This window comes from Magallana gigas, chromosome 2, assembly GCF_963853765.1.
Source record: "Magallana gigas chromosome 2, xbMagGiga1.1, whole genome shotgun sequence".
Lineage (NCBI taxonomy): Eukaryota > Metazoa > Mollusca > Bivalvia > Ostreida > Ostreidae > Magallana > Magallana gigas.
This window is the reverse complement of record NC_088854.1, coordinates 2,485,122-2,507,423: the sequence shown is the minus strand read 5'-3', so window position 1 is coordinate 2,507,423 and position 22,302 is coordinate 2,485,122. Positions and strand designations below refer to the sequence as shown.

Below are 22,302 nucleotides of genomic sequence, written 5' to 3'. Positions count from 1 at the left end.
CAGGACGCGTTCTCCGCTTGGCACCGAATTCTATCTGAAACCAGCCCAGATGTACCGATCAGTTTACTGGGAGGTTACTGAGTTTGAAACCGAATTCAAGATTTATAGAGTTGAGATTATCTTGTTGACAAAAAACTCAGCCCTTTGGTTGTTGCTTGTTTAGAAAAGATACCCAGCGCCTGATACAGAGAAAAAGAGTCATTGAAAGTTTTTAAAGCGCATTTTATCTCTAAGTTAGTTTTGCATTTTATCTTTGTTTTGCATTTCAATATTTTGAAAATATTTAGGTGTTGACGCATTTGTGTATATAATTAATGGATTGATACAATACAATATTCACTAGTCGTCAAACATAAATTAGCATCTGTAAATTGTATTTTTTTAATTTGATTTTCACGTGGCAGTTTTAACATTCACTTATTACATGTCACATCCAAAAATGACAATGTTCTCTCTCATGATTAACAATTGTGAGGTAACTGTCCGAGTGTTTCACCACAAGGAGGTAAAATATTTGTAAAGTATGATTACTCAAATTTCGACCAGGAAAATATATATTTGATTTTCGTCAATAATCTACGGAAGCCCGTTGGTGCCACGTAGGAAAAATATTTTATCTGGCGGCCGCCACTTATTATCTGGCGGCCGCCACATAATTTTCTGGCGGCTGCCATATAATTATCTGGCGGCCGCCATATAATTATCTGGCAGCCGGTAGATAAAACCTGGCTTCCTGATGCGCGCGCATGTTTTAATGGGAGCTTTTTAGGAAGTTGTGGATACACTCTAATTTATTAGTTTTATTAATCATTTCTGAAACTTGACATTAAATATCAATTGCAGAGCTTGGGGTTTTGATAACTGGTTGAGTTGAATGTATAGAAGACTTTGTTGTTCGAATCTAGAATGTATTTTATATTACTTTGTGCCTTGTATTATACATGTATGTTGTAAAACATGGTATTTTAGAGTTGATTCTGAACTTTTAAAACTGAACTAAACACCCGTTCATGAAATCTTAACATTAAAAAACCTTAACTTGAGAGGATTTTAATGTAAACATGTATAAGTAAAGGAACGCACTGCCTTCTATATGTTTTAATTTTGTTATAAGAATTTACCAACGCAGATTAAAGTCAGCTTTATTGACCACGACAGCTAGTACAGGCAATATTATCACAAGAGCAGATCCATCTATGACTTTATAAGGATAAACTAGGATAAGTGTGTGCTAGCATTCGTGGCCATAAAAATGAAACTATTTAACTGACTGTGTTGTTAAACTCTTTTTCCAAATCACATGAAAGGCAGTACAATAAAAAGACCGTGATCGGCCACAGTCTCTCTGGGTAAATCAAAGTACTGAGAGTACTGAAAGGCGGGGTCTTGGAAGTTTGAATTTGTAATTGTTCACGTTTTCCTCCATTATGTTCCAAAAATTATGAGTTTGAATTAGTTGTTTCAATCTACATGTAGTATGCTAAAGATCGGCTTTTTGCAATTGCCTGATACTTTGTCATAATTTTGCTAAATCCCGACCAGGAATGTTCTTCATAATTGTAGAAAATTGACACAACGGTATATTATGTAAAATAAGACCCCAAGAAAAATTTTAAAAAACTACAACTAACCGGGAAAATCCGAAAACTCTCAAACTGTTGAATTACCGAACAAAGTTAACATTTGTAACCGTGAAATCATAAAACCAATTCGTGTTACTTAAGAATAAAAATAAGCATTCATTTAATAATATTTGATCGTGACTCTTGCGCTATTTCCTCACATAAAACAATAACTTTAGTTATTTGAGATGCTGCGTATACTATTTTGAATGTAACTCTACACTTAAAACCATCCACCCGGTGGGTAAGGGGGGGGGGGGTCTGTATTGTTGGTTATGGTCGGGTACCAAAAACGGTCGTTTAAACAGTATGCACTTCGAATGATGAAAAATTCGGTTAACTATTCACTTTCTTTAACGTATATATTACTTCAATTTAAATGTTCATGTCATTATTTTTCTTTTCTTTTTATCGAAAACTTATCGTCGAATTTTATACTTATTAAATGCAGATTATTACATGCATATTCCGCACCAAAGTAATTTCTACTTTTTTAAAAAATATTTACAAAATACAGTTTTTCATAAGATTTTACTCGCTGGGTGGCGGATTTCCGGGGTACAGTGTAAATTTCATGCGGCAATTTCTTTTTAATGAACCTCAAACAATAAACTGAAACAGATACCTTTACGATCTTTAAATGATCTCGATCTTTTATGACTTTAATTGTCTACAGATCTCTTTATTTACCCACGCTATAAACGTTAATAGTAAAGACCTGCTATAGAGATAAGTTTAAAATGTAAGTTTAAATTTCTTGTAAATGATTAGACGATTCAGCACGGTGGCCACATGATCATGGTACATATACTGACTTTCATAATAAAGCATGCCCACTATACTGCCAAATGTAAACATGGTGCATATATGTTGCAAGTCTTTGCAAATTAAATTAAAGTGTGAATAGTGTTCAAATGACGTCATTGGTCATATGCACCACAACAATATAGATTCCCACAAAGTGTAAGAAGACATGAAGTACAGAAAGTTTTCATGTATGTGGGACAAAGCCCCCATTTGAGGAGTACGTTAGATAGGGATGGATGATACATCAAACACTGGATCTGTTTTCTCCGATAGCGGCCGGCGTTTGATTGGTAGAGACAGGCCCGCGGTCTATTCTCTGTGTCGGGGGGAGAACTCAGACGTGACGAATTATCTGCTTACCTCCTGACCTACAAAGTGGTCACGTACTGTGGGTAATGGGTCACTCGGTTCAATTTTGGCTGAGTGATATCGAAAATCAAAGCTTACATATTTTTAAACAATGAAGGTTTCGAAAATTGGCCGCATCACGAAGACGGGTTCTGCGTCAAATAAAAGGTTTCATTAGATTTAAGGTAAAGTCAATTCGAATTTATGTCAAAATTACAGCAACGCCTATCTTTCTAAACTATAATTACATAACACAGACAGCTTGATATTGTAAGCTATATTGTAGTTAATTTAATCAACCATGACATCATCAAATGTGTAAAGAGTTACAGTACGTACGCACGGACTCTTGTTTCAGTAGTAAAGTCTACCATATAGTGTAATGTACATTATTTTACATGTACTGTATGGTGAACCTATTACAAAATAAAAGTTCACCCTGTAGTGTAATAGCAACACGTTATTGTACTATAGGATGGACTTTTATTACAGAAACAAGTGCCTGTTTATATATCTTCATAATTTATCTTACAATATCAGAAACAGTATGTACATAATAACGAACAGGTTTAAAGTTTGAATAGGTTTATCTTACTTTAATTATTCAAATTAGTTAAATATTTTATGGGGATGTGGGTTACTAAACACTTGGTAAAATATTCACTATAAGTATGATATTGTCAGACAATAAGACTGAACTCAAAGTTTAGGCATTGGAAATTTCTTCAAGATACGGAATCATTGTTTCTCTTCGTGAGTGCTCTGAAGTTGAGATCTCGATTTAAGCTCTGATAGTTCGCTTGATACATGAATCACCCGGCCTGATGTTTTAGTTCTTATTGATATTTATAAATGGAATGAATGGTTTTGCTTTGCGAGTGCAGAGCAATGATAAACATAAAGTACAGATTTTGCACTTCTCAAGGCTTATTTCTAACAAGGATCTCTTTCTACCACATCTAAATGTAACTGCCTTGTAAAAATCATAGTCTTCTTCATGTCAGATCTTAAAATATCCTGCTTTATCAGTAATTGACAAACATCACATTGAATGAAATGAAGAGCCGATTTTATTCATAGATGGAAGCTGACATTCATAAGGATCTTCCAGATCCCGGTTTCTTCGGCCATATTGTTCACGTCTTAATACATTGTTTCTGATTGTTTCACTGCGCCTTCTATAAGTTTTTGCACGTCGATTAACGTCAGGTCACTGTAAACTGAGACTGAGAGGTACCATATCGGCGTACGTCCCCCTACGTTGTCGGCCAATACGTCTTGATAGGTACCGATAGGAAAGGGAAAACTGACACGTGAAGCTCCCCCTAGGATGGCTCTTTGTTTGGGTCTGTAGGGCTGACTCATCCATCCAACATATTTCTTGGAGGCAGAGATAGGCAAAAAACTAGTTTAAAGATTGGAAGATTTGATCGGTGTTGAAATCTTACAGCCAAAGTGAATTTGGGATACACGCTTTCAGCGGATTATTGGCTGTCTGAGGGAGGGTGTCCGCCGGTCAAGCATCGGTATAGATTGGGGAGGAGGCATTTATAAAGCGGTAGGTCATTAATTTCAAATGTCATGGGTATTTTAAAGTTCATGTTATTATTTTACAAGTTTGAAGCATTCAGTTACTTACTCGTCATAGACCAAATCTTGGTATACCAAAGAAAATAGTAAAAATACTTTAATGTTACGTAAAACATACATGTGCATTATCTAATTAACTTAAGAGTAGTAAAATAATTTCAGACAACATATTATTAACTTAAAATGATACTAAATATGAAAATAGTTGGCGAGTTTGATAATCAGCCATATAATATACCATCATTCATTTATAAAAAGAATATTTAGGGATTATATAAGATTAAGGGTGGGGTAACATTTTCAAAGAGGCTGTGTTCTCCTCTATTGAATACGGTTTATAATCAGATATTTCCTTGGGAGATCAGACAGCATATGGTCTGGAGAAACACTGGGAAATATCTGTCTGTGTTGACTTGATAAGCACGCCGAGCCATACATATGGCGCAACGCACGGGGGGAAGGTGGGATCTGTAGGAGAATGTATACACAGAATACAACACAAGCAGCCAGGAAATCAGCCAAACGCTTGTAAATATGCGTGGTTTTTGTAAAATTATTTTATAATCAATTTCTCATGAACTATTGAATTGAATTCAGAACTTTACGCCGGGTTGTACCTTGTTATATGAACTATTCTGCATTACCAGTGATTAAATTATCAATCAGGTATACCAACTCTCCAGAGTAAAGGATTTAACAGGTTTATGCATTTGTTATGTTGTAAATTTTGTGTATTTACACCCACCCAGTAAATTTAAAACATTGCTACAAATAGCGACACCAGGAAAGACAACTCTAGTTGTAATCATGAAATGATGTAGTCATCTAACTCACCTAGACTGATTTTTTTTTATATTGCAATTGGAATGATGATTTATTATATGAGGTAGGTGGGTTTTGAATATGATTAGGGGTAAAGGGGATTTGGGTAGTCTGACATTCTTCAATCGGCTGATACCGAACTACAGGAAGTCGTTATTATCAAAGAATGAAATATTTATAACTAATCACTGTGAATGTGTATCATTGTATGTTGGGCCAAAATTAATTTTTTCCCTCCAAATTGGAATTACTCAATTTTGTCGATAGTATTTTTTTCCACACGTAAGATAAGCTAGGGACGCAAAGTAGCCACACACCTAAAATATGTGTTACTTTGAAATGCATTTGATATTCATAGAATCCAGGCTCTTTTTCAGGCCGCTACTCACAAGAAAACGAGCACATGCTTTCATAAATGTTTTCAAATAAAAGATATATCGATCTACTTCTAATTTTGCGTTTCTTTCAAAACTGCTTTCAATAAAACAGTCAGTAAATAAATATTAATTATTTTGTATCGAATTTAAACCAGATTGAAAACATTTGATTGCAAACATTTGTAATTTCTGACGATATGCATGTATTTTGCAGGTTGAAAGGTTAATAAACAAATCAGAATAAAATAAAGTAATGTTGATGTTTTTAACTTATACAATGGAAGTTCATGCTAACTTGAAAATATTGATTTGATATAAGAGGGGACACGGTCAGAGCTGGTTTTTTTTCCCAAATAACGTTAAAAAATGTGGGCATAACATCAATTACAATTTATTTTCAAATATAAAAGTTGAGTAGCAGTTGGCATGGTGAAATAACGATAACAAATATTGGGTATTAATTTTTTGCCATATGTTTAAGAGCAAAAAGCGCGATTTCTAGAGGTAATCTTGAAGAAATAACCCGTGAATTGCGGTTTTTTTTTAAAACGGCAGCAAATTGACTAATGATGGCCATACATTGGCCGCCATATTGAAAACATTAATGACACAAGAATATATGTTTTTCTTGCTTGTTGGTTTTGTTTGTTTACAAATATAAAAGCTATGCTTGGCCTTCCTCCCATAATGAACCCCCTCACAGGTATATCGCATCTGGAATCTCAAGGGATTAGTGCGAGGTACCTCTAGTGATTAGGGCGGAAACTGCCATCAATACAACGGGGAGGTATAGCCTTAGAGGGGATTGCAAGTCACAGGACAAAAACGTAAATGAGATAACTTATTACTTTGAAACATCATTAAACGTAATTGAAATATCAGAAATACAGACATCATTTTCCAAAAATGAAAATCATCAGTGAGAAAAAATCGAACTGATTCTAGTACCCCCTACAGCTTGTAATGGAATCTTCTGACGACGGAAGTTACTTACTGAGATAGAAGATATGAGAAAAAATACATGAATAAAAATCTGTTTGGGATGTAGTTATGAGTGTGAGCTATGTGGTAGTCAGCCTTCTCTCTGTTCCATCATCACTAGTGTTTTCTGCGTTCTTCTGACCGGAGCCATGATGAAAAAACTCGCCCTAAATCTACTCAAGGTTAGTACTCGTGTGTATGTCTGCTTTTTGTCGTACCTGGAAGGTTTTTATTCTGGAGAATCTCTACAGGTCTTTTGGATTTGGCACAGAACGTTACATAACATGTGTTCAGATAAGAGAAGTTTGTTGCTACAGTTTCACATGGGTTTAGATGTTCGGAGATCAGACAAATCTCCCTGAATCTCTATCAAAGAATCGGACATGTAAACCAACATGCTCTTCATTAGCATCCATGTTTTCCTCAAAGAATGAAGCTAACTTCATTTTGACAGTTCAGATACATTGCCTTTATCGTCTTAGTTTTCATGTTTGTCTTGAAGAAAGCGATAATTATCTCAGGAATTTGCAATGAGAAGAGGAGTGTATATGATGAAAAGTTTACTATGTTTACATCAAAATAAAAATTAACAAGTTTTGATTAAGAGTTCCTTTTGTACAATTAGGTACGACCGATATCTATGTAGATGTTGGCAGTGAAACAGTTATATAAGCTCGGATAAAATACTTCTTTAGTTCCTGCTAATTAGATAATGGTTACAAAGCTACACAGGAAATAGCTTGAACCGTTTCCTCAAGTTATAGACGATTTCAGTTATCATTTTGGCTTCTACAGCAGAGGTCTCCTTACTGTTTATTCACATTTGCCATTTCTTATCTTCACTGTGATGCCATGCTCGTCTTTCATCGAAAATTGGTTGCATCTTCAGGCTGAGTCTTGACCTCGATCTCAATGGAAGCACAGGTGTGATATTGATAAGATTCTGAGGAGTCACAAGTATACATTTCATTCCAGTTTTTGCTCATAACGTTTTTCATATAATCTAAAATACAACTATGACAAGTAACCCAAAGCAGCGCTGTCATGCCGTTTATGTACCGTGTTAACACCGACAGTCAGTACCATCAGAACATCTCCTACTTTTTCTGCCCCGCTACGATGACTTCATTTATCAGCTGTTTCCTCCTAATCTATTTTTTCATCTAGCCATGGCACAACTCTAGGTTAAATAAAGCTTGAAAATTTCGTAGACATGTTGTTCTAAGCATGCTTTCTGAACAGAGGATATAATACTCCAATGGTTGAGTTTACAAAGGCAAAAAGTTGCAATTTTATGCCTGCATATTTACTGCGAATAATTCAAACACCCCCGGCGGTAACTGATAAAGTTACACCGCACAGACGTCTTAATCTAATTACCGTGTGCTTGTTCTAACTAACCGTGTGTTTTGTTTACACGTGTCTAAGGTAACCGTCAGTCTACATATATATATATCATGGAGAGCTTCTACGCTGAACAACAAAGTTACCTTATAAATAAACTTACATCGTCAACATTCCGTGACAACGATGCATATTGGTTTCATTTATTAAAAAAAGATCTGTACAAATGGCATGCAGTAAACCTCTTGTATAAACTTTAAATTGGAGAAAAGGTTGATTTTGGAATATGACAAATGCCTCTTTCATTTTTGTTACCGTAAAACAATTGTTGAGTATTACATGTATATATATCTACAATCTAATTAAACTGAGATCTTATATAGATCTGCTCACGTACGATCACTGCTTGTATAAAGATATGCTCACGTACGATCACTGCTTGTATAACATATCGTAGAGAAGCGGATTGAAAAGTCTAATTTCAATAATATTGTATATATCTGTTGTAAATGTCGATATTCTTCTTACTTATGAAATGAAATCAGGGATCCCAGTGACAATTCTAAAGACATTGTCATTTCATTTCGTCCATCTTGTACCGATTTTGTTTGCAGCAATAAGGGTTGCACGATCGCACACCACAGCCAACGTTTTTAATACTCTTCCACGTGGTAGGAGGGAGCTCGAGCTGTATGCCACTGCTGACCCTGGAGTGAGGCTATTAACCAAAATGTATTAGTAGAAGCCTTACTATGTCTGAGAGGATAATTTTGAAACATCGCGTACATAATGTAATAACTACACCTGAGTCAGGTGCATACAACATTTGTTGCTTAACATCCCCTCGTTTTCGTCTTTCCATCCCTAAAGCAACTATATATTAACCCTGCTGGGCCCCAGGTAGATCTTGTCTTTGCACGGGGGCTTCTCTAACATCAGTTACTGTAGGAATGGAAGTATATAGTGTCAGTGATGGAGCCAATCAAAGCTACAACACTACCTACTGCAATTGGTGAATGTCTTAAACATTAAATCACGAGTTCCAAATTGCTGCTATTTAACACTAACAGATTTTTTAGCACAATTCTTCAAGTGTACATCGATTAACTTGTACACAGAAATCGTTCTTCGATAAGTTAGGACAACCTTTATGAGCAGTGCTGATGACTTGCCAAATAATTAAGGCTATGAGCAATTTCGGCTCCCAGCACATGACAATATTGACCTCGCTCAGCCGAGTTATTCTAATAATGTAACATAGAACAAGCATCATAAGACCCTTAATCGGTCATTAAAAGGCGAACGAGTAAACCATCTAGAATATATAAATATATTATAACATATGAACTATAACTCAGTACCCTTTTAACGGTTAGATTAAACAAAGCAAACTCTGGGAAAATACGTGGCTAAAATTAATGAAAGATACGATGTCTTATACCTACAGAGAGAGAGAGAGAGAGAGAGAGAGAGAGAGAGAGAGAGAGAGAGAGAGAGAGAGAGAGAGAGAGAGAGATCATGAGATCATCTTTGTCTCTAAGTTTGCAATGAATGACATATCTCAATAGATTCTTTAGGAATGAATATGTACAGAATCATTCATTGTGTACCATATAAATACATGTATACCAAAATAGAGGGAAAACTACATTTTCAGGAAGATAAACTGTTACAGATAAAGAGTTTGTTTTTATTTTCATGATTAAAGAAAGAAACATCAACTAGACATGGCTCAGTGAGGTTATGGACAAATGTCATGTATCCTATAATGTATTGAAAATCAATTTTCAAATCTTGTATAAAACACTAGTTGCTCGGACTCCAATCTACATTTTTTTATCCCACTATATTGCCATAGTCTGCTTGAAATCTGTAAATATATTCGAATTTTAAAGCTATAATTTATTCAGTTAATTGTTCTTTTTATAATTGAACATGTATATGTAGATTTGTCAAAAGACGTATGAAAGCTTTCCTCACCATCACATAACAATGTCAAGGAATGCATGATATACAACATTTAGGGAGGAACTCTCTGTAGTATCTCTGGAATACAGTTTGTAAAATCCGTCTGTTAACATGCCAAGAACATGCACGGATAAATCCGCATGAAGCAATTAGGATTCTGAACTCGCGTGCCTCTTTCAGACTACCTCAGTTGAACATCCTAATTGCCTTGTATCTCGCAATGCATGTATTGACATAGATTGTAACTCACAAACAAGAAGACATTGATTTCTATATGGAACATGCATTGATGATCGTATATTTTCACTTATAATGCACAGCAAGAATAAGGATTACCAATTTGTGTGAAAAATCAAGGAAGCTTAGTAATTAAATCAACAAAGAAAGGAATGTTTGATGTGGGTCATTGCCAATATTACCTACCAAATCCACAACACTAATCATGGAGTTGATGCGCTCTTACAAAATCAGTTTTAAAAAATTAACTTTTTTTCTTTTTTACCATCGCTTAATTTTGTTCGATTGACAAGAATAACGATTTCTGCATACGAAACATGTTTCACAAGCTAGTAATGAAAATATCAAACAATATTGTATGAGGAAATCTAGAAAAAAAATACACTGGATTAGCTGAAAATGCTAAGTATGAGATGACGATTACGGTATGGAGGACGCTGGAGGCTAAGGTATAGAGGACGCTGGAGACGATTTCCATGTCATGCATCATCACCGACGGTTCCAAGTTCTCTGGTCTTGTTCAAGAATTTCATAGTTATTTTGTAAAAATGTTGTTGTTGAAAGCCCTCCGTTGTCTATTTATAGACAGTAAGCGTTTGCTATCGGGCTCCACACGGTTTACTGCTTTTGCTTCTTTTGAAAATGAGTCAGTACCTCGATATCTTTCAACGTCTGAGGAAAGTAGTGATTCTGTTCTCGATAAGTAATTAGGATAAGATAGATTTAAGTTCTTACTTTGGAGTTTTAGTTCAGTATTTTGTCAGAACAGGAACCAGAAAGGTCAGGATTCAGTTGTGATCGGACTGTCACGTGATGTAAGTACCCTCAGGTGTTAATCGCTGTTAACTTAGTGATAGGGTCTTGTATTTCAATATAGTATAGTTATTCTATATGAAAATTGTTTAAGAGATTTAAGGAGTTACTGTAACAAAATTAACGCCAAGGTTAGGAAGTACACACTAAGTTTCAGAGGAAAGTATGTAAACAAAACATCGATATATTGTTAATTTTAAATTCAAACATTGAATGACTCTTAGAGTTTGTTGCAAATATGGATTAGTAAGTGAAGTATATTAAAGAACACCCTTTGCAATCGTATACAGAATACGGAATAAAATATTTTTCCTCCTGAACAGATGCAATTGACATACTGTTGATATAAATCACAGAGAAGAAACCTGCATTGCCACCAAACCCGATCTTTCAGTTATTTATAGATGAAAGTCAGACATATTCTATAAAGTCAGCCATATTTTTACGAGTTTTATTTCCTGGCAAAAGTAATGCATCGTTTTTGTATTTATCTATGCTGTGTTCCTCTTTATATTATGTGGTGTTTTGAGGAACTCAAAAATTTCTAAATAAATTATTCGCCCATGTTTTATAGCTCAGTTTTGCCAATAACTACAATCAGAAATATCTGAAAATCTCAAAATCTCCAATGATCATTTGTCTACACGTGCAACTGGTGTGTCTGGGGAGATTAAATAGTCTTCGCACATTGTCAATCAAAGCGGAGCGGTTTTGGTAAGGTAACAACATCTCAACTACGATAGCACGTAGCACGGCCTGATATTACATATAACTGTATGATATAACTCATCAGTTCCAGTGAACGCCACAGATGTCTGATTCGTTCTTACACAGTGACTCACTGAGCAGCTGTCCAAAGACATGTTCTCATCATAATGGCCCTCTGATTCAAAATACCGGTGAAAAGAAACTAAACCAAAAGCCTGAACTAAAAAGTTATTTTTAATATTGTATGGTTTCTGTTTGAGTCATCAATAGAGTAAAAACACATTTCAAAGAATAATTTTTTCATAAGTAATAAAAAAGGAAAGCATGTTAAATCAGAAATCGTCGATGTCTTGTTATAACTCCATGTTTTCAACATTCAAGAGGAGTTTATGTGCAAGCTGACTCTTGTGACCGATTTCACCGTTTTGTCCTTTACTAATTAACAATTTTTAATTGTCAGTGAGTCTAGTCATGGATTCATTGACAATTAAAAATTGTTAATTTGTAATAGACAGTTTGGTCATTTGAGAAAGGGGGGGGGGGGGGGGCGAGGCAGGGCATTACGTGGAAGACAATTTTGTTGTTGTTTTCTTTCTCCTATTATAACAATATCCGTAATAACAGCACTGTGTGGTAATGAACTCTGCACTTCAGACATGAAAACAAATACGAAAACCTCAAAAACAAGGGCATTATAATAAAAGGTCTTCTTTTTTTATCGAGAAAAAAAATCAAGTTTCTTTTAAAAATAATTTTGAAAACCAAACAAACGTCACTGTATGACGTTTTGCCCGTTTCCGCCTTCCCTGAAAACACAGGTATTTCTGAAACGGTTTGTTTTGAATGTTGAATCTATTGGTATAAAGCAAAGCTGCATAGCGTAATCACAAACATTAAAAATAAGACTAGCTTTGAAACATAAAACACTATCATGTTTTTTAATGTGCCTTCTTTTGATACATCATATTCATGTTCGATAATGTTATCAATGTATTAAAAATTTGTTTTTCTGAATGCCAAGTGCAAAATTTACGTTATATCCATTAGACTCTGTTATATTGAGATAAATCTTTAAAAGTGTTTTTTATATAATTTTGTAGAGTGCCGATGAGAAACTCAGGAACATCGGAGGGAAGCAATCGGGGAAATCTCACATTGAACAACAGCCACCCCTCCCCCCTCGACACACCCACTCTCTGCCTCTGAACGTCAGAAATGCATTAGATACAGAGGCAGACAGGAACTCTTCTGTAGATTGGGAAATGGCGGATAGAAGAACGCAGAGGGCTTCAAACAATAAGCAGACGACAAGTTACGACTCGCGCTCAGCGGAAGTAAAGCGACGCTCAAGAAGCGCGGGGCCTCCAGGGAAAAATAAAATGAGAAATTCAATGGACGAAAAACGGTTCCTTGCAGCTCAAGAGAAGAAGAGCAAGGCCTCGCGATATTATCAGAGACAACAAGAGTTAAAACATGGTATGCGACATTCATTGTACAACGAACCACAGTCGGACGAGGGGGGCTTCCCCAATTACAGCTCTAGCGCATCCGACTCGGATGCTAACAACAAGACAAAGTGGGTGAAAAACCCATTAAACATCAAGAAAACTAAAAAGTATGAAAAAAGACAACCAACTGGAACGTCTGACAATGGTGTTTACAGTATAAATGAAAATGAATATAACAGGTTGGAGAATCAAAATATGAAGAATCGCCAGGCTACACGAGCGGGAGTATTTCGTGATTCAGAATACCGCGACAAAAATGGAAATCCAAAGAATAAGTTTCAGAAACTGGAAGAAAGGCGCAATCAAAGGATTGATTATACAGTGACATCAGATGACGAGGTGAACTCTCCGGAAGCAGGGATAACCAAATTAAGACAACGAGCCCTCCAAGGTTCCAAGCTATCCACTCAGTTGCCCGACACTTTGGAAGATTGGAACAAATCTTCAAAAGCTCCGCAGGTAGGAGAAATGTGAAGATGATAAATTATAGGTTCTTATTTTTAAATGATAAGAACGTCTGTTTACCCTGGATACTTAAACCTGATTGAAGATAAGGAGTTTGATGCCTTATTTTTCACGTATGCAGATGAAAATATTTTGCGCTGTGTCTTATTCACTCTGTAAATTTTTACTTATCGTGTTTATTCCTAACTTCAAGATAAGTAAAGTTGGCTCCTAGGTAAAATATCGCAGGGATGCCTTATTATGCGGCTGGAAAAGGGAGATGTTAGGCTTTATTTTCATAAGCAGGGTTTGCTATGTATCTGTTTTCTAAACTATTCAGCAGAAAGGTAAATTCAATGTGTATTAACATTAGACGAGTTTATATTAACTCTACTGAGAACTAGCATTAGACAAAAAGGTAGAAATAGTTTATTTTAGCAAGAATTAGTTTTCTAAATTGACTAATCGTAGTTCTAGATATCGTGTAAGCTTACACCTACTAGTTTTTGATTTGTTTAACATGTAGAAACTTTTCATCAGAAAAAAGAACGTGTCTATTTACAGGTGTCATCATCAACATTTGAAGTTAAGCGGACTTTTCACGATAACACTGAACAAGTGGAGAATGGATCTTCCTCGTCGGAGCAAATTACACTGCGACAAATAGGTCCAGGTATTCGTGCGTCGAAATCACCAGGTCAGACCAGCAGCGACGGGGGACAGCGGCGAGAAAGGACCGTGGGCCAGGAAAAGAGACCCATTGTGCAAGGAAGCTATAGGAAAATACCAAAACAGGAGAGTGACTTTCTGAAGATCCAGAACGTATCCGGAACTAAGCAGGAGACAAGCCGGGACCAGGAATCTAGATCGGGTGATTCTGTAAATAGAATACGGGAATTGCCTTCTGGTGGATATGTACGATACACAGCAGAGAGTCAAAGAAATCCTGCAATAAATGTCAGAAATAAGCACGACAAAAGTGAGGAGAAAGTGATAAACTTTCAGGAAGTCCAGTCAAATCAACCTGTTCCAATAAAAAAAGCCATTGACAGAATGGAAAGTAAGAGAAAATCATACAGCGATGAGGATTCATTAGATGATTTGGTGGAATCTAATATACAATATTTGGAAAGTGAATTTGAAAATGGAAAACTAAAGAAACTTCATACTACCCGGCCTTCAAAGTTTCCAGTTACCGTGGAACACCGTGATGTCAACAAAGAGAAGAGGCGGTCCGCGTCTTTAGATGGTTACGGTAGACCAAGTGATTCTTTTCAGAGTGAGGTAAAACTCCGTTTGCAAATTCCATCGATGACACAAAGTGCAAGATTTTACCAAACCAAAATTGACCCGCGGAACAATCATGATGAAGGCGCCAAACCGCATAGGTACTCTCCCCAGGTGCCCAGAAAGCCTGTTCATGTTACAAACTATCAGCCCCAATATCAAAACGGTGCGGTGTTTCAAAATACCGTTCCAAAATATGAGAGGAAATTCCAATCAGCAACAGCCAGCCCCTACTTGCAAAGACGTGGTCTAGATTTTGGTGAGATCGAAGATATCTCAAGATCAGAAAATCAGCTTAACACTCAAGATAAAGGATTTTCCTATCAACTCCCTTCAAACTTTATACATCCGTGCTTCAAAGAGTATCAGAAAACAGAAACAACGGTGTATCGGAGTAAAGATGATGATGTCATCTCTAAGGAATCTGTTACAAAAAGTATATCAGTCCCTGCTATGGAGAGTGGAATGTTTTCCGATGTGGATTACGACATCGAAGTTTCCGAGAGAATCAAAAAATGGGAGAAGTATATGAAAAAACCGGTAGTTATCGAAGGTGACAAACCTCTGTCATCTATTTCTGAGAACACTTGGGCTGTAGAGCCCGAAACCCCAGTTCCGGTGCCACAGACAATTGCAGTATCATCAACATCCGTGACTGTAACAAAGGCGCCCCCACAGCCTGTTGAACGAATGAAAACACTAGGATCTGTAGAGACACCCACTTCGTATTTCGAACCGAAAGTCAAGTCTTCTGAAACAAATACACATAGGATATTTCGTGTAGTTCAGGACTCAAGATCACAACAAAATAGTGATCCAATAGACGAATGTGGTTACAAATGGGTTCAAAACCCCTTGATGACAGACATAAAAGGGGATAACATACAACAGACGGACATGAGAAGCGCGTGTGTCGATGAATCTGTTCTAAGCCCATACGTAATTTGCCGGCAGGGTTGGCCTCCGCAAACGTTATCAAATTTGGACGCGGAGAAGAGACCCATGCGGCTTTCGAGACTAGAGGATGAAATCAATGAACTTCAGGACATAAAAATTGAAACTGTTCGAGATCTTAGGCGGAAATTTGATTCTGACGCCAGTGGAAACGAGAGTACAGAGGTAACTAACACCCCATCCACTCCAGCTATCATGACTCCAATGCGTCAACGAAAACAATTTGTTCGACCAGCTCAAATTCAAGAATCAAAAACCGTATACTTGAAAGTGTCAAACCAGATTGATAGTCCCACATCACCACAGTCAAACAATTATGAAAGAAAAATCAACACTTTAAAAGCGGAAAAACCTCCCGTTGTCGACGATGTCTGGTCACCGAATATGCCAAGTGATAAAGGTTTGGTGAGTATCGAACGTGTGAAAGCCCGAACTCTACAGACAATACCATTCACGGAGGATCCAATATGGAAGGAGATAGAAGAAATGACAAACATGGAACTGTTAGTCAATGAAGTAAACGAACCCCCTATATCCACAAGTCCTCTTCCACTTAGTGACTCGTCAAGATTAAAAAGAAACAGTTACGTCGGTTTTGAGAAAAGCCCTGCTGTGCAAAGCACGTTAGTGCCATCTGCGTCACAGAAGCAGGCAAAGCCAATAGTTAAGGCAAAACCATATATAACGCCGACGATTCAACCATTGAAATTGACAGTGGATACAAAGAGTAGCGTAGATGCCTTAGATGAGGTTCTCGAAGATATCAGATCATCCCTACAAAAGAAGCCCCTGAGTCCTAGTGTTCAAAGAAAGAGAACTGATGACACTGGATCTTCCTCCATTTTATCACCAACGGTATCAAGTACAGGTCAGATCTTTTTCCCAACTAAATCTACTGTCAAGGCCGAAACCCTGAACCCCACAGTATCAGGAAAGGCTAATCAATTCGGATATAAGCCTAGCTGGCAAGATCAGTACGAAACCGAGGATCTCATTTCATCTATGGAGCAGTCTACGTATATTCAAAATCAAGCAACTTACATTGACCCTCAGTTCACAAAATTTCCGCATATTATCAATGGGAATTATCAGCTAGATCCTCACTTACTCAAGGAAAAGCTGTTAAGTACCGGCCTTGCTGAGTATCAGTCGGAGACGGAGGAAGTCCGTAAACAAAAAGAGCCTCCCACCCCACCCGAACGGACGTGTGATGTTGAGAGACAAGTCCTGCGCTCCATGGAAGAACTTAGAAAACTCGCAGAAGACGTGGAGACACGATTGCATCAAATACGGACGAAGATTATCGAGAGTGATGAGAACAAACTCGACATGGTTGTTTCTACACTGAAGAAATTTGAACCGGACATTAAATTGAAACAGGATATCGAAAGCGAAAGTCGTGAGGAACATTCTCGAAAAATGAAGAAGATGGAAGAAGCTTTGTCTGAATTGAACAGAATTTACAAACAATTGGATATTGATGAGGAGAGGAGCAAAGGAGCAACTTCCCTCGGTAGGTCCAAATCATTTAATACAAACTCTTCTCGTCCGGAATTTAAAAGAACTTTTTCAGACTCAGATTACAATGTTAATGTTTATCGAGATGAATGTATAGCCGAAGTTGAAAAAGAAACTCAGCGTGAATTTGAAGACATCAATAAATCTTTTCAGACTCTCCTCGCAGAAGTGTCAAGTGATGCATTACAATCACCAAAGACACGAGTGGATGAAGTAGATCACAATGCGCAAATCAATGCTTCATTAGAGAATTTTCTTGGCGAATTTCGAGCTTCGAACGCAAGGTCGACAAGCGAATCAGTGGACCCGACAGAGCTGAGAAAACAGTTCACGAACCCGGATGATTATTCACCAGCGCCACGGAACACTTGTACAGATATTTTGAAGTCCGAGGTGTTCACTGCTTGTTCGGGTCCATTTAATGTCCTGGTTGGAATCAATGGAAAACCTAGACGACCAAGTCCATTGCCAAGGAAACGGCCACAACCACGTGCTTCAGTAAAAAAGGAGGAAATCATACAAACGGAAAACCATGTAAATACAACACGTGACGAGGGAACGAATTGTGTCCCTGTAACAGAGACCAAAACGTCATCTATTCGAATTCAACTGTCGCCATCTTTATCACGGGAGTCAGCGTCAAGAGATTGTTCAGAAGGTGAGGATTCTCGCATCAAGAAAAACGATAAAGCACAGAGGAGATTCAAGAAAAATATCGCCCTCAGTCATCGTAAATCAATGCCAGCGGACATGATACAAAAGAGCGTGGAAACCCAGACATCCGACACAAACTGGGCAACATCGGTAGCGAACATGCGGGAGATTTTCACAAAGAAACTAGAACGGGAAGATTCAATCTCCAGTGAAAGTTCTGTAGACGCCAGAGGACCACGAAAGCGACGACAAATCGCCAGGGGGATTGCGATGATGCTGGAATTTTTCAGTTCAAGTGAGGACGAGCGAGGAAAGTTGACTTTGTCCCATTCGCGCAGTGCACCGGATCTCCGGAGTTTGTTCGAGGCCGACTGTCAAGATAAACCCGTTTCTAACAAGATCCAGACTCCAAGATCAGTAAAACAACGTCATGAAACGAGATCAAGGAAACGGTCCATTGAACTGAGAAAGAAAAGAAAAGGAAGCGATGACAAAACCGAGGAAACATCGTTAGCTTCAACGACGTCAGATGACGGTTACGGAACTAAACCCCCTCTACATCCGGGTACTCAGCGAGCATTCAGTCCGGACATTAAGAGCGAGGGTACGAGTGAGGAAACTCAACCAAACACACGCGATGAACTGCGGGAAGACACACAAACCAATAAAACTGATTTTGACAAATTAATGGCATGCAGAAGGAAAAACTGTGATAAAAATACGGCAGATGCGGAACGACCTCGCAGTTTTCATGAACTTCTTGCAATGTTTGAGTCTGACCCGTTAAAGCTAACGAAAATGAAAAACTCTCTGAGGAAATGTGCCTCTGTGGATGGAATTGAACAGGAAACAATATTTCGTAAAACATTTTCATCCGAACCAGATCTAAGTAAATTGGCTGGAATATCAAATGGTCAAGCAATTTTTCAGCTCGAAGTTACCTTAAAATAGATTTTTAATAGCCATAGCTTTCTATGTAGAATAATGTGTATTTATCAACACGCATAAACAAATACTAGTAGGCTAGCCATGTACATGTAATATAGACTTAATCATATAAATGGATAAGTACAGCTTTGGAGAGATGCCGCTTACTGAGGCTTGGTGTATATCATGACGGACTGTGTTAGACTGAATGTGATAACAAAGCACAATGTGATAACAAACCAACATGTCGTGATGTATAAATAATTAAACAATGATTTGTCTTTCTTTAATATTTTGGGGTTAGTTACACACATGACTCATGCAACTTGGAAAAAAAATGAACACATCGATCAAATTTAAATTTAATTTATGATGTAAACAATATCTGAATGAAACTAGATGTCATTTGCCACTAATTTAAAGGTGCGTGGTCACGATTTTGGTCAAAAATAATGTTTTCGATTTTAATGTTTACAATGCTTTAGTAAGGCATTTTAATGGGCAACCAAAAGTTGAGTGTCATTTGATGAGTTATAAGCGAGTTACAGAGCTTACAATTCTTCGCTATGTAAACAAAGCGTTTGTTTACATTTCGAACGTTGAAGTGAAAATTCCAGTTTTAGACCTAAAATAATCGTGTTAATCGTTAGAAACTGTTTATTTATGCTTTAAATGAATAATAAGATAGACAAACCAGCTTTAAAATTTTTTACTGGTATATTGAACCTATGTAAACAACAAGAGGCCCATGGGCCATATCGCTCACCTGAGGAACAAAAGGTATGGTAAAATCAGCTTAATGGAGTCATAATACAAACTATCTGGACAATGTACAATAATACATGTAGATCCTGTATAAATAAAATCCATTTTCCCCTGGATATTCTTATGTTTATAATCATTAGTCCCTTTTCTAACAGGATGATTTTATAGTCATATCATATGTTGAGTATTGCAGTTCTCAAAAAGATCCTTAACAATAGTTTATATATGGGATATAAACGTACATCAACCTCTGAACCTTCTCGTGAGGCCAAAGAATTGTCCTGGGGCCAAAGTCTTAACAATTATAAAGAATCATCTGGCTGATTAGTTTCTGAGAAGATTTTTAAAGATTTACCTTATATATTCCTTTGTTAAACTTTGACCCCCATTGTGGCCCCACCCTACCCCTGGGGATCATGATTTTCACAACTATGAATCTACACTACCTGAGGATGCTTTCACACAAGTTTCAGCTTTCCTGACTGATTAGTTTCTGAGAGGAAGATTTTTAAAGATTAACTCTGTTTATTCCTATGTAAAACATCGACCTCCCATTGTGGCCCAAACCTACCCCCAGGGTTATGATTTTCACAAATTTGAATTTACACTACCTGAGGATGCTTCTACACAAGTTTCAGCTTTCCTGGCTAATTAGTTTCTGAGAAGAAGATTTTTTAAGATTTACTCTATATAATCATATGTTAAAATTCGACCCCCATTGTGGCCCCACCCTACCCCCAGGGGTTATTATTTTCACAACTTTGAATCTACACTACCTGAGGATGCTTCCACACAAGTTTCAGCTTTCATGGCCGATTAGTTTCTGAGAAGAAGATTTTTAAATATTTACTCTATATATTCCTATGTTAAACTTCAATCTCCCATTGTGGCCCCACCCTACCCCCGGGGGTCATGATTTTTTACAAATTTGAATCTACATTACCTGATGATGCTTTCACACAAGTTTTAGCTTTCCTGGCTGATTAGTTTCTGAGAAGAAGATTTTTAAAGATTTACTCTATATATTCATTTGTTAAACTTCGACCCCCCCTTGTGGCCCCACCCTCAGGTGAGCTAAAAAGGTTAAGTTTACAATACGTTGGTTTCTGGAAGAACAGACTTTGAAAATTTTCTTAATAAATATTGACAAATTTTTTACTTTTTTAATCTTTAGTTTTTAAGATATGTGTACAAACATAGAATTGTGAGCAAATCTTTGTATCTTGCTTATAATTCGAAGCTTACTGTAAACAATTAAACACAAGAAACATGCACTACATGTATAACAAATAAAGAACACAATTTATTTTTTCGAAATTATTCATATATATATTACATGTATATATATACCTACATATTTCCGTCAGCGATATCAAACTCTATTTAAACTGAATAAACTCGAGAAAATGCCGAGCATCTCAACAAAACCTATTGCATTAATCTGCCATTACGCAAAAGATAATGCCGAATTACCGATAGAATGAATTGTATTTCAGTAGGCACCTACCCCTACATCAGATTTTGCTTAATTTGCGCAGGTAAACAATTAACTGTTTGATTTAACGAATTCTCTGTTTGATTTAATACGTAAAAATCACGAAATACAGACGATAGTTTCCAAGTAACAAAGCATAAATAATGAAAACGAAACGAAAATTAGAACAAGCTAGCACCAACGTCATGTGTGAAAACTGTCAACGCATTGAAATATCTAGCCTCAATTTATTTCACAAAATCGGCACCAATATATTTTGCATGTTTCAAAATTTCCCTTCATACGCGAACTGTTGCACAACAAGCAAATTCATCATAGTCAGATCGAACCTTTTTCGTATAATGTCATGGCTGCTTTAAACAAAGAACCTCGTTTTAGAAGTATGGAATACGAGTCTTGGTAAAATGGGTATGCAAACCCGGGCCGTGGCAAAATAAAAGCCGGGGCAGATCGGCAATCGTCAATTCCAAATACGCATTATTTTGCAGCAATATTTACAGCGAATACAAATATACTAGTCCATCAAATATCCTGAAATTTTAATGAGATTGGCAGATTAATAACTGCTAATATTTTGTTTTATCCAGGCCAAGTCTGGTCTACCGATGTTATTGTATGCCGAACCCGAACCTATTAAACTGATTGAAACACGCCTTTCCTTTATTATTATTTTCGTAATAACTCAGATTTGAAACAGAATTACCACTTAATTTTTGCAATTTATATTTTCCTTCCCATAAGGATAATTTATGCTGAACTACGTTGAATTTGCCTCGGTAGTTCTTGAGAAGAAGATTTTTAAAAATGCACCCCCCTTTTTCTACAATTTCAAGGTTTTCTCCGCTTTGAATACAGATCGGACTTTTATTTCTGCAATTTATATTCGCCCTCCCATAAGGATGCTTTGTGCCAAATTTGGTTGAAATTGGATAAGTGGTTTTAGAGAAGAAGTTTAAAATGTAAAAAGTTTACAGACGGACAGACGGACGGACGGACAGACGGACGACGGACAAAAGGTGATCAGAAAAGCTCACTTGAGCTTTCAGCTCAGGTGAGCTAAAAACAGGTTACGAGCCTAGTTTACATGACGAAGAATTGTGAGCCCTGTATCTTGCTTAAAACTCAACGACTAG

General features: G+C 36.9%; 1 protein-coding gene across 3 annotated transcripts; it reads left to right on the top strand.

Annotated features, from left to right (window-relative positions):
• Window positions 1-3,960: 3,960 nt before the first annotated feature.
• LOC105334910 (uncharacterized) lies at window positions 3,961-19,184 on the top strand. Of its 3 annotated transcripts, none has more exons than XM_011438523.4 (3): window positions 3,961-4,335; window positions 12,718-13,584; window positions 14,134-19,184. In XM_011438523.4, the coding sequence occupies exons 2-3, from the start codon at window positions 12,880-12,882 to the stop codon at window positions 18,931-18,933; spliced, it is 5,505 nt and encodes a 1,834-aa protein (XP_011436825.3). In that variant the 5' UTR covers window positions 3,961-4,335; window positions 12,718-12,879; the 3' UTR covers window positions 18,934-19,184. The 3 variants fall into 3 exon arrangements, with proteins under 3 accessions (XP_011436825.3, XP_011436823.3, XP_011436824.3); XM_011438521.4 differs by lacking the exon at window positions 3,961-4,335 and adding an exon at window positions 6,574-6,729; XM_011438522.4 differs by lacking the exon at window positions 3,961-4,335 and adding an exon at window positions 10,729-10,911.
• The last annotated feature ends 3,118 nt before the right edge of the window (window positions 19,185-22,302 follow it).